Below are 16,981 nucleotides of genomic sequence, written 5' to 3' on the forward strand. Positions count from 1 at the left end.
ACATTTTATCGCGTCAAGACAAGATGCGATAAATCGATCCCTGATACATCGAACACTACCCGCTGATCTGGCGGGTAGTATAGATGTACCCTTAGATTCACTGAAAACTCCAAAAGTTTTGGTTTCAGTTCAGCCCAAACTGAAATTATGTTTTCATATTTTTGGAACTGCCACAAACGGAAAAATCTGTTCTTCCTCCAGCTCGGCTGATATGTGTGTAGTCGTTCGGATTCTCGGTAACCTGTTTGGCTGCACAAAATTCTGTGTCATGTCCATGCAGCCACGGAGACCTTGTCATTTACTACTCAGATCCGTTTGTATTTCATGTTTTTGGATGGCTGGTGTGGAGTCTCAGAAAACCACCACCTCGCTCCTGGCCAATGGCATACAAGCATCTGTGTGGTTCAGCTCTGTTAAATTGCTCCTGTTTTTCTCTATGGTGTTCAAAATATAATTCTGCCATCTTTCTGATCTGATTCATTGGTCTTTCCATGAAAGTCATTTGAAATTGTGTCATTAACTTGGGAAACTCATCACTGATTTGCAACTAGACTCTTGCCCTGCCTGCGCCTCAAATGTCCTTCACTGTCATGGCTCTTCTAGGGCTACAGAGCCCCCCAGGTAAGTGCAGGTACACCTTTACCCCAATACACCGCTACCCCCAATACACCTCTACCCCGATATAACGCCACCTGATACAATGCAAATTCTGAAATAACGTGGTAAAGCACTGCTCCGGGGTGGGGGACGGAGACTGCGCACTCTGGCGGATCAAAGCAAGTTCAATATAACGTGGTTTCACCTATAACGCGCTAAGATTTTTTGGCTCCCAAGAACAGTGTTATATCGGGGTAGAGGTGTATATGCAGCATCAGCGGAGTACTCAGCTGTGGGAGTGCAGCTCCTGTATGGGTGTGGAGGCAGTGTCGTAATATTTACCTCCCCGCTTCCCCTCTGTGGGCCAATGAGTTAGTACAGCCCTGATGCCCACTCTGGGTTGACTGGAGTTGCCTGTCTCCGGTTCCGTTTCAAAGGTCTACACAAGAGCAAAATGTTAGCTCACCCTGTGTCACTGAGCTGCCATTTCTGGCTGGCCAAGGTGAGAGGGGCAGGAAGTGGAAGTAGATGGGAACATGAAGAGGATCATGCTGAGGCTTTTCTAGCTAGAAGAAATATGCTGCCCTGTCACTATAGCCAAGTGGCTCTGGTTAGCCATTTTGGGGCCCCTGCTGTAGACGTCCAAGCTCGGTCAGAGTGAGGGCGCCAGAGAACAAATGGGTCCTGTTGGTCTATCACGTCTAGGGGATGAGAGTGGGATCTCCATGTTGGAGTTACCTCCTTGAAAGAAGTGTGCCCTGGGTGTGAGTGCGAGAGAGATGGTTGGGAATCATGTTGTACTTGGGGCCGTGCTATCTGCTAAATCTGGCAAGGGGGAAGAGAGAAGAATATGTTGCTGAGGGCCGTGGAGCCTGGCTCTGGATATGATTAATGAGGTGGGAGGGGACAGGTTGGCAGCAGCTGCCTTGGAAGACTGAGCTGCCATGTTGGGCACAGTGCGCAGCAGCATCCGGGAGCAGCTCTGAGCCTAGCTAGCTGCACTGTGGAGAGAGGAGGATCGTAACTAATAACATTTTTACATCACTCAGTGTTCGATCGAACTCAGCAACATCCCCACTCTAAGGTCTGATAAGAACATAAGAACGGCCAGACTGGGTCAGACCTTAGGTCCATCTAGCCCAGTATCCTGTCTACTGACAGTGGCCAATGCCAGGTGCCCCGGAGGGAATGAACAGAACAGGAAATCATCCCATGTCGCTCAATCCCAGCTTCTGGCAAACAGAGGCTAGGGACACCATCCCTGCCCATCCTGGCTAATAGCCATTGATGGACCTGTCCTCCATGAACTTATCTAGATCTCATGGAACCTGGCAGGGCAGGAGGCAAGTGCAGTGCATTCCTTCAGAAAGCTGGAGACTTCCCTTCTCCAGTGGAACTGAGAGCACCTGCTTGTCGTCCTTAAACCTTTCATGTCCGATTTACAGTGGCATACCAAAGAGCAGAGTCTCACCCTATACTATAGAGTCTTGTGATGGGATCCGTCCGGGGTACAGCCTGAGACTGTGGAACTGCTGTGCCCTCTGAACTCTCCCCAGCCTGGGAGTGACCAGCAGCAAGCCCCTCCAGGCACTGTGATCATTCAGCACAACAGACGTGGAGCCCCACACCCAGCTAGAGATTGCATGAATGCTCCCAGAGTCACACATGAATCACACAGAGAAAGGCACCAGCCAAATCCCCCCAGCTCCTAGCACTGTACCCCAGCAATATACTGTCTTGTACTGCTCAAGATGGGCAGTGCACATTTATTAATTGGTTCACAACGTCAGCAATGGAAAATGGACATACACCAGCCTTTGTCAAACAGGAGCAGATTTGCCCAACACTTCATACAAACTCATTGGTAAAGATAAACAATTAAATAAATGTATTGACTATAAAAGGTAGATTTTAAGTGATAGGCAAAAAGTCAGAGTTAGTTACCAAAAGAAAGAAAATATAAGCAGGCAGTCTAACCTCTCAACCCTATTAGACTGGGCAGCAACTAGATTAAGCAGGTTTTCTTACCCCGCTGGATATTGCAGTTCTTAGTATACAGATTTCACCCTTGAAATATGGGCCAATCTCCTCTGTTGGAGTCTTGTCGTCATCTCAGTGTCTTAGTTGCTTGCAGCGTAGGTGGGGGCAGGATAAAAAGTCCAGCATGTGGCCAGACCATGCGCTTGGGGAGCACAAGTCCAGGCATGTCTGGGGGGCATTGCTGAGTCTCCAGGCAAGGTTAAGCAATTCCTCTGGTGTGGCCTCATGCAGGCGAATCTTCGAATTGTAGCTCCCTTGCTGGACAATGGCTGTTGATGGGCTGTTTAATGCCCCACCTGGGTGTTAGTTACTTTCCTTGTTGTTGCCTCTGGGGAGCTAATATCTGGCTGATTCCCCAACTTACAGCATGTTTTAGTGACAACCGCACAACACAATTCTTATAACTTCACATGCATTAATGATACACATCTGTGATAGAGAAATGACTTTCAGCAGATCATAACCTTTCCCCTGATCCCTTACAAGGCCTGCTTTATATGTAAGATCACGATTCTATGAAAATGAGGATTATGGGGGTTCTAGGATGCTCCCCCAAGGTAGAGAATGTCACACCTCTCTTCTCACCTGGCTTGATCTCAGGGCAGCCCTCGGCCTTCTCTATCTCGCGCTCTGGTCTGCTTTCATTTCCTGGATAATCCCCATTCCTCTCTGCAGTGTGCCTAGTGCCTTCTGCCCTCTTTCTCTTCTAACTCTGACCTGTGTCAGCCTAGGACACCAGTTCTGAGTGGCAGATGCCTGGCACTGATGTGGGCATTGCTCTCTGATCCCTCTGTTTGCCTGGGCTCTGAATCATTCAGGAGCGGGAAGCCATGGGGCAGCTGGCAGAGACTGAATTCCTGCATCTTGATTTCAAAATGAACTCTTTGCCTTTCCTCTTGAACTCCATTATCTTCCCCTTCACTTGGATCATAACTTGGCACTTCCAAAGCCAGGAACCCGAAGCTCTTTGTCCTCCATCTCCTGTAGGAGGGAATCGGTCTCCATCTCTGGAGCCCTGCCAGAATCTGTCCTTTCTCTGGCCCTACCTCTGGTGCAATCCTTATTCAGGCCTCACACACATCCTGTCTAGACTGTATTGCAATTCCCGCTTTTATGGTCTTCCGAAATCCCCCCAACAAGCCTCTAGACAGAAGATCCAGAATGCTACAGCCTGTTTTGCAGAGGAACCTAGATGTACTTTGCCTTTGTCTGGCCCATTTCCTAATGTCCTTGAAGGCAGCCATTGAAGCTACAATAAGTTCCAACCACCCCGCTCTTCTCCCTGCTCCCTCTTTTCCCTGCCTTCCCAGCCATCGGGAATTCCATTCGGGGCAGCCGGAAACCCTGCACTGGGAGTGCCAGCACGCCCCGATCCCCTCCTCGGAAACAAAAGCAGCACTTTCTCTTCAGATCGTTCCTTGCTGCCTTGTGCTGCAAGATCCCAGTACTTGGGGTGCCAGGTCCAGCTGGGAGTGGGGTAGCTGGGCCCGGCTGGGACAAAGGGTCAGACGGACCCACTGAACTCCAGGGGAGGTTTCAAAAGCAACCTCTCAGTAACTGTAACTCACGGCAATTCCCTCCAGCCTAACAAGTCTGATTGGGCCAGAGACTCAATCACTCTATACCTTCCTCTCCCCACCCCCACACTGCCATCATGTCTCCTTGACACCCCCCGACCTCCTCTGCACCCCTCACCCTCTCTTCCCTCCCCAGTGACACCCCTCATTCACCTCCCCACCTCCACTCTGTCATCCTGCCCCAGTGACACCCCCATTCCCCTCCCTTCCCCCACATTGCCATCACATCTCCTTGACACCCCCCCACCTTCTCCTCTCCACCCCTCCCCCTCCCATCCTGCCCCAGTGACATCCCTCATTCCCCTCCCCATGCCTTCCCGCCCAGTGACGCCCCCATTTCCCCTCCCTTCCCCCACACTGCATAAGTCTCCTCTCCACCCCCTCACCTTCCCCTCTCCACCCCCACCCTGCCTCCTGCCCCAGTACACCCCCTCCACTTTCCTCTCCCTACCCCAGACCCCCATCTTACCCGTCCCCATCCCTGACCTCCTATCCCCCTCACTGAGACTTAGCTCAGTCAGTACAACCTGTGTTTAGATCATCCTCGTAATTGATGTGCTGTTCTCAGAGCTCTGCTCTAGCTCCGGAACACATGGGCGTGCTGCGGGAAGCCCTGGGTGGAATTCTCTGGCCTGTGTTCTGCAGGCTGCTTATTCATCATCGGTCTTGTCTGCCCTGAAATCTCTACGAATGTGTGAAAAGGATCTTTCAGGAAACTCTCTGTGCCTCCATGCCCTTCTACACAACGGAGGCTGCTAGCTTGAGCAGTGACAGCATCCTCGGGAAGATGGGTGGGTACCCTCGCCAGGCCTCAATGGAGCAATGGGTAGCTCTTCTGGTGACCACCTTGTTAGCAGTTAGAATCCTGCATGAAACTGCCGAGTCAGTCCCCGATGCTGCTCAGCGAACCCTCGGCTTGCTGAACCAGGGACAGCACCCCAGTCAGGTATCAATAGGAATGCTTTGCTTGTGCTGCAGGCTGCTTATTTCTCTACATGCTCCAGAAAAACAAGCTCCAATGCAGCCACCTTGTACACTGGTATGTAACGATCTAACCCTAACTTCTGGAATGCGCCCACCTGCAAGTGTTTGCCATTCTCCTAGCTCTGCAGGAGGAACCTCTTCCAGGTGCCCAGGCTTTCCTCATCATCTGGGGGGTTCACCCTCCCTTGCTTTGCCATCGTTTTGCGAGGAAGATGGAGGGAACCATTTCTCTGTGACAGGTGTGGCCTTTGGTGTAAAGTAGAATACCACCTTCTGAAAACCACCTGGACACTTGCACCCTGGTATAACGCCTCCTGTTTAATCTGCACTGGATTCCACTCCTGGTTAGTATAAACACCTCCTGTGTAACCTGCGCTGGATTCCGCTCCTGTTTGGTATAAACACCTCCTGTGTAACCTGCGCTGGATTCCGCTCCTGTTTGGTATAAACACCTCGTGTGTAATCTGTGCTGGATTCTGCTCCTGTTTGGTATAAGTGCCTCCTGTGTAACCTGTGCTGGATTCCACTCCTGTTTGGTATAAATGCCTCCTGTGTAACCTGTGCTGGATTCCACTCCTGTTTGGTATAAACGCCTCCTGTGTAATCTGCACTGGACCCTGCTCCTGTTTGGTATAAATACCTTCTGTGTAATCTGTGCTGGACTCTGCTCCTGTTTGGTATAAACACCTCCTCTGTAACCTGCGCTGGATTCCACTCCTGTTTGGTATAAACGCCTCCTGTGTAATCTGCGCTGGACCCTGCTCCTGTTTGGTATAAAAGCCTCCTGTGTAACCTGCGCTGGATTCCGCTCCTGTTTGGTATAAACGCCTCCTGTGTAACCTGCGCTGGATTCTGCTCCTGTTTGGTATAAACGCCTCCTGTGTAATCTGTGCTGGATTCCGCTTCTGTTTGGTATAAACACCTCCTGTGTAACCTGTGCTGGATTCTGCTCCTGTTTGGTATAAACACCTCGTGTGTAATCTGCGCTGGACCCTGCTCCTGTTTGGTATAAACCAGGGGTTCTCAAACTGGGGGTCAGGACCTCTCAGGAGGTCACAAAGTTATTACATGGGGGGTCACAAGCTGTCAGCCTCCACCCCAAACCCCACTTTCCCTCTAGCATTTATAGTGGTGTTAAATAGATAAAATGTGTTTTTAATTTATGGGGGGGGGAGTCGCATTCAGAGACTTGCTGTGTGAAAGGCATCATCAGCACAAAAGTTTGAGAGCCACTTGGATAAATGCCTCCTGTGTAGTCTGCACTGGTCTCTACTCTTGTTTTCTCTACATGCTGAATTTTAATTTTTCTATGTTCCTAGTAGGTCTGCTCAGAAAAATGACTATGAAATGGCATTTTTTGTTCTGTGTTTGTGCCTCTTGATCTTCAGTTCAAATATGCTTGGCTTCTAAACTCAATGATATTCTGCCTCTAGCTTCACCCTACTTGTTTCTCCATTTACTGCCCCATCTCCCTTTCCCTTTCAGATCCTTGATCGCACTGTCTGCAGCCTGTGGCTGGAGTTCCCCTCTGGTTTCTTCCCAACCTCTTTCCAGTCCAGCTTCCACCCCTGCACCCCATTGAAATAGCTCTGACCAAAGTCTCTGCTGGCCTCTGCCTGGCCAGAGCTCAGAGTCAGTGCTCTGCCCTCCTGCAGCTCCACCTGGCAGGGCATTTTCCACAGGAAAAGATGAAATGTTTCATGTCGACTATTGTCATTTTCAATACAGTTAAACCATTTTGTGTCGAGTTTATTGTTTCTATTCATTTTGATTAGACGTTAATATAATTAAAATCATAATTTTATTATATTTTGTTATATTTAATACGACAGAGAAAATATATTTCATATTTTAATAAAACAGTTGAAAGGAAAAGAATCAACATGATCAAAATGAAACATTTTGATGGGTTCGAATTTGAATTTTTTTGAAATTTTGTTTTGAGGGAAATTTTAAAATTGCAGCCTTTCATTCCGACGTGGAAGAAAAAATAAAATAAATATTTCAAATGCTGGAGTTTCCCACGGAATGGAAAGTTCAGTGTGTGAGCAGCTCTACTTTAAAGGAAGCGCTTTTCTGTTTTTGTGTTCACTGGGCTTAAAGGGATGTGTGTTTGCAAAATAACTGTAATATTTTTCGGGGAGTGTGACAGACTCTTGGTCCTAGGATGATGATGATAATGACGAGGGGCCTGGAAAAACTTCCAGGAAGAGAGATTGAAAAGATTGAGATTGTTTACTTTGAAGAGGAGATGACTAGGAGGCAGCATGATAAAAGCATGTAGAGTAATGAATGGTCTAGAGAAAGGAGATTGGGAACTTCTGTTCTCAGTCTCATAACACAAGAACAAGGGGCATTCAATGAAATGAAAGAGTGACAAATTAAAAACTGACAAACAGAAACCCTTCTTCATACAACACAATATTGGACTGTGGATCTCCTTACCACAGGAACTTGCTGAGGCCAAAAATTTAACAAGATTCAAAAAGAGGTTGGACATTTATATGGATAACAAGAACATCCAGAGTTGTTATAATTAAATTTTGGAAGGGACATCAAATCTCAAGCTTCAGGGTTTGAGCCAGTTTCTAACTATTAGGGTATGTTTAGACTGCAGTTAACCACCTGCCCCTGGCCTGGGCCAGTTGACTCGGGCTTGTGGGGCTCGGGTTGCGAGGCTGTAAAACTGCTGTGTAGATGTTCAGGCTCGGGCCTGAGCTCTGGGACCTCTTGAGGAGGCGGGTCCCAGAGCCCAGGGTCCAGCCTGAGCCCAAATGTCTATACAGCAATTTTTAGCCCTGCAGCTTGAGCCCCATGAGCCTGAGTTAGCTGACCTAAGCCAGCCATGGCCATGCCTTGCAGATGTACCCTTAGAGACCTAATGCAAAGGTCACATTATCCCCCGTCTGACCACTGCTGGGTTTTCACACCTGGTACTACCACTGCCAGAGACAGGAGACTGGACCAGGTGGATCATGAATCTGATCCAGTCTGGAGATTCCTATGTCCTATAAACCCCCATGGAGCTACAGTGATTTTGCTGACATTTCCTGGTCTCCGTTGTTTCCTGTTAGCTCCCGTTGGCAAATACAGCAGTGTTGGAGTATTTCCTTACCAGGCAGAGTGAACTAGGGCCAGGGCTGGAGGGATCCCCCAAGGAGTGACCCTTGGAACAAGCCAAATTCAGAAGCAGGCTTAGGGTGAGGTTTGTACTGTGTTGGTCTTGAAATTAATAATTAAGCAAAACCCTGAGGAGGTGAGCGTGGGCAACAGGGCCAGGGCTCTGGCTATTCAGTAAGAGAAGCAAACACAACGCTAGTTTTATTTGTAAGCTAAAGCGAGGTTCATACTTCTTCACTCCTGAGAACTTCACAAAACCAAACTTGTGGGCAGGAAGGAAAACTGACTGTAGCAAGGCCACTCATTTCAGCGTGAGAGCCAAACACTGACACAACATACGGAGTTCTGTTAGAACCTGAAATCTGGTCCCTCGGCCTAGTGAAATCTGCCTCTTCTTCTCTGCCTCCTCTCAGAACCACACTGCATGTGTAAACAGTGACTCAGTCAGTCCCATAGCTGAAGGCTGGTCCAGGGAATGGTGGCGACAGAGCAGTAGCGAAGCCAGGAAGTGGATTCTCTCTTACAACCCTAGCAAAAAGCATTCAGGTTTTTTAATTTTCTGCTTTTGGAAATAAGTTGCCACAAGTTTGGACACAAAGACGTTGGAGTAATTACTCAGTATTGTTCAGCAGCAGTGCCAGCATTCCTGGAGGGGCAGTACAACTGCTGGCACTGAGCTGGGGGTGATCAGGGAGAACAGCAGCAGATTGGCTCTCTCCTGTTCCACTTCATCCCTCATACAGCGCGCCTATTGGCTGTCTAGGGAAGCACCCACTTTTAGAGGAGAAAGAAATTCAAAAGGTTCCCAAGGGTTTGTCCTGTCTCCTTTTCAGTCTAGGTTTGGATGTAGGCTTTGGGCATCTGGCTGAGATTTGGGCAAGCTCAGAGTCCAGCGAGTGCCTTTCGTAACCAAGCCGAGTCATAAACTAGCTGGCAGGACAGAACTGCTAACATCTGAGTCATGGAGTACCACGTGGTGGATGAGTTGATTCCTTTGCTTGTTATTTATTATTATTATCGCAGTAGCACTTAGGAGCCGTAGTCAGGATCACACTGTGCTAGGAGCTGTACAAACCATTAACAAACAGTTAATGCCACGAATATATCGTAGGTTCCCTCGCCCGAGTTTCAGGGGAATTAAGTCGCTAAGGCCTGTAGCTTTCGTATTTTGTAATATTTGCATCCCAATTGCAGCCAAAATAATTATTGTTTTTAAGTATCATTGTTAGTCCCCATTACATGCCTGCAAACATTCTCCTTTAGCATGGCTTCTTCAGAGCCAACCGGTTGTTTACTTGAGGGGAGCAGGACAGTGTGTGATGGCTTAAAGCAGAGTCAAAGCCCCTCATCCTCACCAAAATGGGTTCTCCTGCAATCTGAGCGAGTAAATGTGCTCCTGGACTGGTACTTACGCAACTCAAATCTTTTCCTGTCCTTCATCTGGGGGTGTGAAAACCTTGGAAAAGAGGGTTGGAGAGAGAGCGGTGTGATGTATTCATGTGGGCACAACAACTGCATCTATTACATTCTGGACACATTGATTCATCCCATCACAGGGCTCCAGAAGTCCCCTGTAAATAACAGACTGCAAGGTAGGAGTGATGGGTAATAACTTGTTGATTCTAGCAAGCTTCTGTCATTTGAAGTAGTCTGAGTTTTGCAGTGTCTGAAATGCTCTTCATTGCCAGTGTGTCTCCAGAGGCCTCTGCGGTGCTGGAAAGCAGGTCCTGGCTAACTCTTGGGGCTGATGCCTGTCTAGGCTGGAAGGAGACTCTTTGGCTATGGCTTCTGATGCCTTTTGTGTTGTCATCTTACCCTCCAGGTGACCGTCTTCATCTACTCGGACTTGCTGCTCTTCACTAAGGAAGATGAGCCCGGGCGCTGCAATGTGCTGAGGAATCCTCTCTATCTCCAGAGTGTCAAACTCCAGGAGGGTGAGTGTGCCAGCAGGCAGAAGCTTCTTCGTGCCTGGCTTTTGTGGACATTTTCTGGCTGTTGATTCTCAATGGCTCACTGAGATTGCTGGCCCATCAAGGCCCAGTGGGCAAGTGGGGCAGCCCAGGCAGCATGCTGTCACCCACCATTGTTTCCTGCTGTTGCAGGGGTTTCAGAAGTACATGATTTCCCCTCCTGCTTGTCCTGTTGAATGTACCCCCCATGGGAGGAGCTCAGGACCCACAGTGAGCCTTCCTTCCTAGCTACCCTTCCCTGGGGGTTCCAGCCAGCCCTGCCTACCATCACCCAACACAGGCTCCAGTCTGGTCATATTCCGGGGCACATAGGCAGAACTCTGGTTGCCAGGGAACTGCAGGCCTCTTGCAGAGACAGTCCCTTGCTGTTGTGGGAGTGGACAGGGCTCTTCTCCAGGGATGACAGGCCAGCCCTTCCAAGGCCGCTGTGTGCTGTGCAGTCACTATGCTGAGCTGCCCTTCCCCATCCCGTGGTGCCATATTGTCTGCAGCAGTGGCTAGCTGAGACAATGAGGGAAACGAAGTCTTGAGGTTTCCCCTCTGGTGCTTTAACAGAGCACAGCAGCTTCTTCCACAGGTCTCTGATTAAGCTCTAGTGACCTTTGCTTACTCCACTTCCTCCTTCAACCACCTACGGTTTCCCTTCACAGCCAGCCAGGGCAGTTTCTCCCATCTATGCCTTGACACACTGATGGCTGCTGGGTCGGGCTGGGGGCCTTCCTCTCACACTGCCTGCCTGGCATGGCTGCTACACCCTGCTGATGGGCTGGCTGCAGGGACTGTTACCAGCAGAGATGGCTCCAGTGGTGGAGAGCGATCTGAAGCAATTGATTCAGTTGGGATGCTGGGAGGGGGTGGAGAGGCTTCTCAGATACAAATGAGGAACATTCCTTCCCTGACTCCGGTTCCCTGCCTCTACTTCCCAGGGGCAGCCAGCATATCTGGGAACATATGCAAATCCTCTCTGAACAGCCCTCTAGCCTGCAGCCCCCAAGAGGCAGCTACTGAGGCTGGAGATGACATGGGCGGTGGGTAGCGGGCGGGAGGCAATGGAGGTGAGATGGAGAACTGAGGAGTGGATGATAGACATGGCACTGAAGGACTAGTCTGCTCATTGCTTCATGTTCCTGGTTTGCATTGATGGGTTGTGAAGACTGGCTCACAGCCCACAGCTACCCCAGACCTTAGCCAGGCGAGCCTAGCACTCATCCTGCTGTGTAACTGGTGCAGGTGACGTTATCTCATTGATGAGAGACCTGCTCGGGCAGGGCAGAGGAGTGGAGTAGCTGACATTCTGTGTGGGTGGAGTCGTGAGGTGCTGCGGACATGGTGCACTGCCCAGATCTCCCCACCCTATTTCCTTCCCCAGCCCCAGGCCTGAAGTTGCTGTGGAATAGGGTTGCCCACCCTCCAGGATTGTCCTAGAGTCTCCAGGAATTACAAATTAATCTTTAATTAAAGATTATGTCATGTGATTAAGCCTCGAGGAATACATCTAACCAAAACTGGCACCTTCCTGTGGAACCAGGCTCTGCTATTTGGTATCCCAGTGTAAATGGCACTAGGAGTCCACATCTACTGCTGAAAGGGCACTCTCTGGAGCGGGGCTGTCCTTCCCGACGGATGATTTACTGAGTGTTTCCTGTTCGGGAATTTCCCATCACTCCTCCAGCTGATTAGAACTCTCTGGGAATGAGTTTTGGCTGTTAGCTTTTTCCAGTTCCTTGTGAGCTCTGGATAGTGAATATTTGAGCTGTTTGTGACACGGTATGTTTGGTTCTTTTACAAGAGTCACTTAGCATTGCATGTTTCCAGGATCTTTCTGCCAGTGAACTCATTCACTAGACTATATAGGGAGAGCAGACACAATGACAGATGACACAGGAAAAGCAAACGCATTTAGAAACAAGATTGAATATGCGTGAGAATGGTTTTGGCACTCTTCCCCCAGCGCAGGCAGGTTGTTTCTAAAGAACGGATACAGAAATGTTGCCCCTGAGAGTACGTCGGCACTTGGAGCTGGGGTTTGAGTCTCAGCTCAAGGAGAAATGCTCACATGAGCTCTCATCGAGCTCGCATGCTCGGGAGAGTGTAGCTGCAGCCGCAGAAGGGGCTAGCAGCCCCCGGCCCAGCCCATTGGAATGTCCTTGGGACAGCTGGTCGCACTGCCAAGGCTGTGCTCTGGCTTTAGCTCACTAGCTGTACTTCCCCTCGAGCTGCGAATCACACCCCAGCTCGAAGTGTGGCCATCCCCTGAGGGGAGTACATTTCTGTGGGCATCAGGTGCATGTTTGATTTCCCAGCTGGGCCCTCTGGCCAAGCTGTTCAATGGCCCTCAGAATCATAACTGCTGCCAGATGGCTGCTTTCTCCTGCACCTGCTCAGGAGCTTGGAGAAGTTGGCTCTGCTCAGGTCCTGCACTGGGATGTGCCATCTGCTCCTTCATGCCAGCTGATTTCTCAGGAAGCTGTCTGTTATTTATTGCCTGAGTAAGCCCAGGGAGCCCCTCCAGAAAGGGATGTTTCTTTCTGCTTTTCCTAACCTTTAGTGTGACCTTCCCTAGGAATCCAGCTCAGTGCCGTTTGCTTCCAGAAAGTTGCCTGCTTATGGATTACACAAGTCTGATGCAAAAACATGTCACTGAGTCAGAGCCAAAGTCAAAAGCTGTCAGTCCCTTTTGGCAGTGACTTTCTGCTGCTCTCCTAAATAACTGAATGGCACATTAATAGGAACAGGCGTATTGCTGAGAGTAACAATTGAGACATCTCCGGTATACTGAAGACCATTGTGATATTTCCTGTTTCTGCTGCTCGCTGCACTGTGCTAAAGCAAATCTGTATAATCGGTTTTACAATGCACTGTCTTCCTGCTTTAGAAGCTCAGCATGGCTGATGAGCATCACGCCAGCCAGGGTTTCCAATGTAATGGAGAGAGCGTCCTTGGTTAGATACTGTGGGAACTTCTATCCCAAACTTACTGACTTGCTGGGACCACATCCCTACTGGGGTGGGGAAGCTTCAGATCGGGAATGGAAAGGGGCAACAATACATAATAGCCCAAATCAGAGATTCCACTGAGATCTGTCCCAGCCGTGCTCCTTGTCCCCACCCTTTTCGCACTTCAGAGTAGGAACAGAGGCTTCGCCATTTGCATGCTGCTCTGCTGGCCTCTTGTATGGTAATTAGCCCCAGGATTTCAACACTGTCCCATTCTCTTTGCTGGAGCCAAAGTGGCTGTTAGCCATTACTCGGTACCTTTGCTCTGTTTGGCGGTGTCCCTGGAGGCTAGTCTCCCTGTAGATAAGTGGCCTCCTCCAGGACACCCCATTGGGGCAGCCCTGCCAGTGGCTCCTTGCCTTAGTGTCCCTCGTGAGTAACTCAAAGGACTTCACATCAGGTTCTTACTTAAACAGCATCATCCCTCCTGGGGGCCAGCTGATTCCAGCACAAGTCTCTACCTGAGTCCCAAACTAGTCCATATCCCCCAGGCACACAGTCTTTGTTCTCAGCACACCTCAGCTCTCCAGCAAGGGGACAGTAGCAGGTACATCTCTCTGCTGCTCCCCTGCCTCTGCCCCTGGGCACTAACTGCAGCTTAGAGCCTGCAGACATCTCTCTCTGCTGCTTCTCCTGCCTTCGGCCCTCTCCAGCCCGCCTGGCCCTGGGGACCCCCATCAGCAAACCCCTCTTTCTTCTCTCCTGCGTTTAACCTGCCCCCAGGAACCACCATCTGTCTCGGGAAGCTCCCATCTCCTACCCTCGCCTGGCTGACTCCTGACTGATCTTTTGTAGCCCCCAGGTGCTGTCCCACTTTCTTAATTAGCCCAGCAGGGAGCCTCTGGTCTGGACCAGGAGTGCTGAGCCCCGCTTCATGTAATGGGCCAGCTGCAGGGACCTGGGAACGGCAGTTGTTGCAGTGCACTTCCAGCCCACCCCCTTTCCCATCCCCCTGGCCTGACAGCAGCCTCCCTGAGCTGCACCAGTGGGTACCTCCAGGCCGCACGGGGCTGAGCAGCTCTTTCCTTTGCTCCTGGGTTCTTGTCGTCTGCTCACCTGCCTCTGAAAAGGGAGTGGGGGTGGGGGTACTGAACAGCTGCTGTGTACAGGGACCCACATTACACACAGTGATTGTTGGCTCTGTGGGGACATGACTGGCCTGCAGGGCTTAATCTGTGCTGGGTGATTCCGTGTACAAGCCATTTGTTCCCCTTCGGTGCTTTACAGCATATGCCCAGCAGGTCAGAGAGGGACACTGCCTGCCTTATGTGCTTATGTAAAGAATCTTAAGCATTTGGTCCTTGGCTTTTTGTGCTGCTTTCTCTCTTGTAGCATTTCCCTGAGCGTGGCTGATAACAGCCTGTGTCTCTGTCACAGCAGAGCCGGGATGGCATTTGACAGACCGTTATTACTCATTATTGGTTAGTGCTAGGGGCGGTACAAGAGGGCAGAAGCAGGCATGCCCGGACCCTGTTATTATGTAACCTTTCCATTGCAATAGCATCTAGCGACGCCGACCAGTGCGGAGCCCCACAGACACATTCAAGGGCAGTTCCTGCCGCCATGGCTCACCTCTGAGCGAGAGACACAGAGGCAGCAGGCCCACTGGGGAGTGATTAGCGTGTGTTTTTGCACAGCTGATATTATATTTGACTCTCATGCTGTGGGCATTTGCCGGAATGAGCACACAGAAAGGCCAGGGTCCTGCCCTAGAGAGGATGAGCAGATACGCCCGGTTCCTGCCCTAGAGAGCTTCCGGCATAAGAGCCCAGATACAAAGGGTGGGGAGTGAGGGCACCAATGACTTTCCTTTCAGTCCCTCTTTTCCTTGCTCCTTGGTTTTTAACCCTGGCCAGTTCTTCTTCAAGTGCTTACTCGGGTATATTCCACAGCAGGTGTGCATGCTGGGATCACAGAGCACAGGGAGCGATCGAGGGGAGACGCTGAATAACAAACACCACAGAAAGGACAGTTACCTGTTCTGTAACTGGCGTTCTTCGAGTGCTTGCTCGGGCGTATTCCACAGCAGGTGTGCATGCTCACCATGTGCACTGGTGCTGAAGTTTTTCCCTTAGCAGTACCTGTGGGGGGGAGCACCACTGCGACCCCTGGAGTGGGGTCTCTATATCACGCTATAAGGGGAGCTGCGCACTCCCCCCACCCTTGGTTCCTTCTTGCCACCAGTGAAGTTAGTCGGAACTTCGTGCTCCAGCCTTGCTGCAGCTTTTCTAATTAGCCTTAGTCGTACAGTTCTTCAGTAGTTTCTCCAGTTAGTCGTCTGGGCTCGGGGCATGCCCCATGCCCCAGGCTTCAAGTCGTGCGACTCCTGCCACAGTTCTATGCCAAGAAGTGATCTGCACACGCAGTGTCTCCCCTGCTTGGGCGAGACCCACGTAAGTGAGTGCTGTAGGAGCTGTAGATCTTTCAAACCGTGGACTACGAAGGAGAGGGACATTAGACTTCATAGTCTCCTAATGGAATCAGCACTGACCCTGGCATCGGCACGCTGAATGGATTCGGCGCCCAGCACCGCATCTTTGGTAAGAAGCAAAGTCCCCTCCACTAGCCAGCACCACTCCCCTTCAAAGAAGCAAGGGAAGACTCAGCGGCACCGAGAGAAAGATGGGGTGAGACCTTACCCGAGCTAGGCAGCCTGCGATCCCCCTGGGGACCCAGGCCTCTGACTCACATTGAGCGGAGCAGCCCAGTCCCATCCGCGCGTGCCTCCCCTGCGTTTAGGATGCTGTTGGCCCCCAGTCTCGAGGGAAGCTGCCACTGGGAGCACAACAACCCTCCCTGACACGGCACAGTCCCCGCTCCGAGGACTGCTTGCTGCCTCACTCGACGTGGTCTTCCCGCAGCTCATGCCAGCCCTCTATCCCGCTTAGGTTGACCAGCTAGCCACCCGCAAGGGAGCCTTGGGGTTCCTCTACACCCTGTGACCGGGAACACAGGCACAGGGATAAGTGGCATCGACGCTCCTCCTCGCTTCGAAGCTACCAAAGCCGATCCCAACCCACCGATGTAGATGCTCCGACATGAGTTCCTGCTCTACCAGACTTTGCCCACGGGACTCCTCTCCAGTGGCCGGGGAGAGTACAGAAACAGCACCTGGGACAGGTACCAATCTTCGTCCTTGAGGTCTCGGTCACGTGGATGGCACCGTCGTGGGCACCATCGCTCATGTTGCTCCTATGGTACCATGCAGTCGGCGGCGGCCTCCGCATCGGCACCCAGCCGCCCGTCTCCAAGTCATCTGCGAGAGCAAACTGCACTGCCCAGCACTCTGTCAGTGGCACGGGACACCATGGCAAGGGCAGTGGTGTCAATGGGCTCCATGGCCGCAGATTGTCGCCCAGGCGAGACCCTGCTCGGTGGCTGGAGCGTCTCAGGCTCCTTCGGCCTCCGCTCCATGACAGAGGGAGAAATCAACAGGTCCCAAGCCGATGGCACCGCGCCCGAACTCTGACCGGGGATCGACCAACCAGTACCGTCCAACTCCCTAGGCTCCGTGTCGGTCCCCTCGCCATCACTGGAGGATGTCATAGTGGCACCGCTGCCTGTCCCACAAGAGGAGGAGGCCTGGCCCCTCGAAGGGCAAAAGGCAGGGAAGAGTTGGTTTTGACTCTTTGCAGAGGACCACTGGGCCTGTTGCCAGGGAGACTCCCCAGTTAATAAAGTTTGTGTTCTGCAACTG

General features: G+C 51.0%; 1 protein-coding gene across 3 annotated transcripts in view; it reads left to right on the forward strand.

Moving 5' to 3' along the window:
* RGS3 (regulator of G protein signaling 3) overlaps positions 1–16,981 on the forward strand; it is a 235,466-nt gene that overhangs the window by 88,927 nt on the left and 129,558 nt on the right. For all 3 annotated transcript variants that reach the window (XM_075060499.1, XM_075060500.1, XM_075060501.1), the window contains one exon: positions 10,141–10,252. In XM_075060499.1, coding sequence (XP_074916600.1) covers positions 10,141–10,252 — 112 coding nt within the window. The remainder of the gene's footprint in view (positions 1–10,140; positions 10,253–16,981) is intronic.

The sequence above is a fragment of the Chelonoidis abingdonii genome, chromosome 24 (genome assembly GCF_003597395.2).
Source record: "Chelonoidis abingdonii isolate Lonesome George chromosome 24, CheloAbing_2.0, whole genome shotgun sequence".
Lineage (NCBI taxonomy): Eukaryota > Metazoa > Chordata > Testudines > Testudinidae > Chelonoidis > Chelonoidis abingdonii.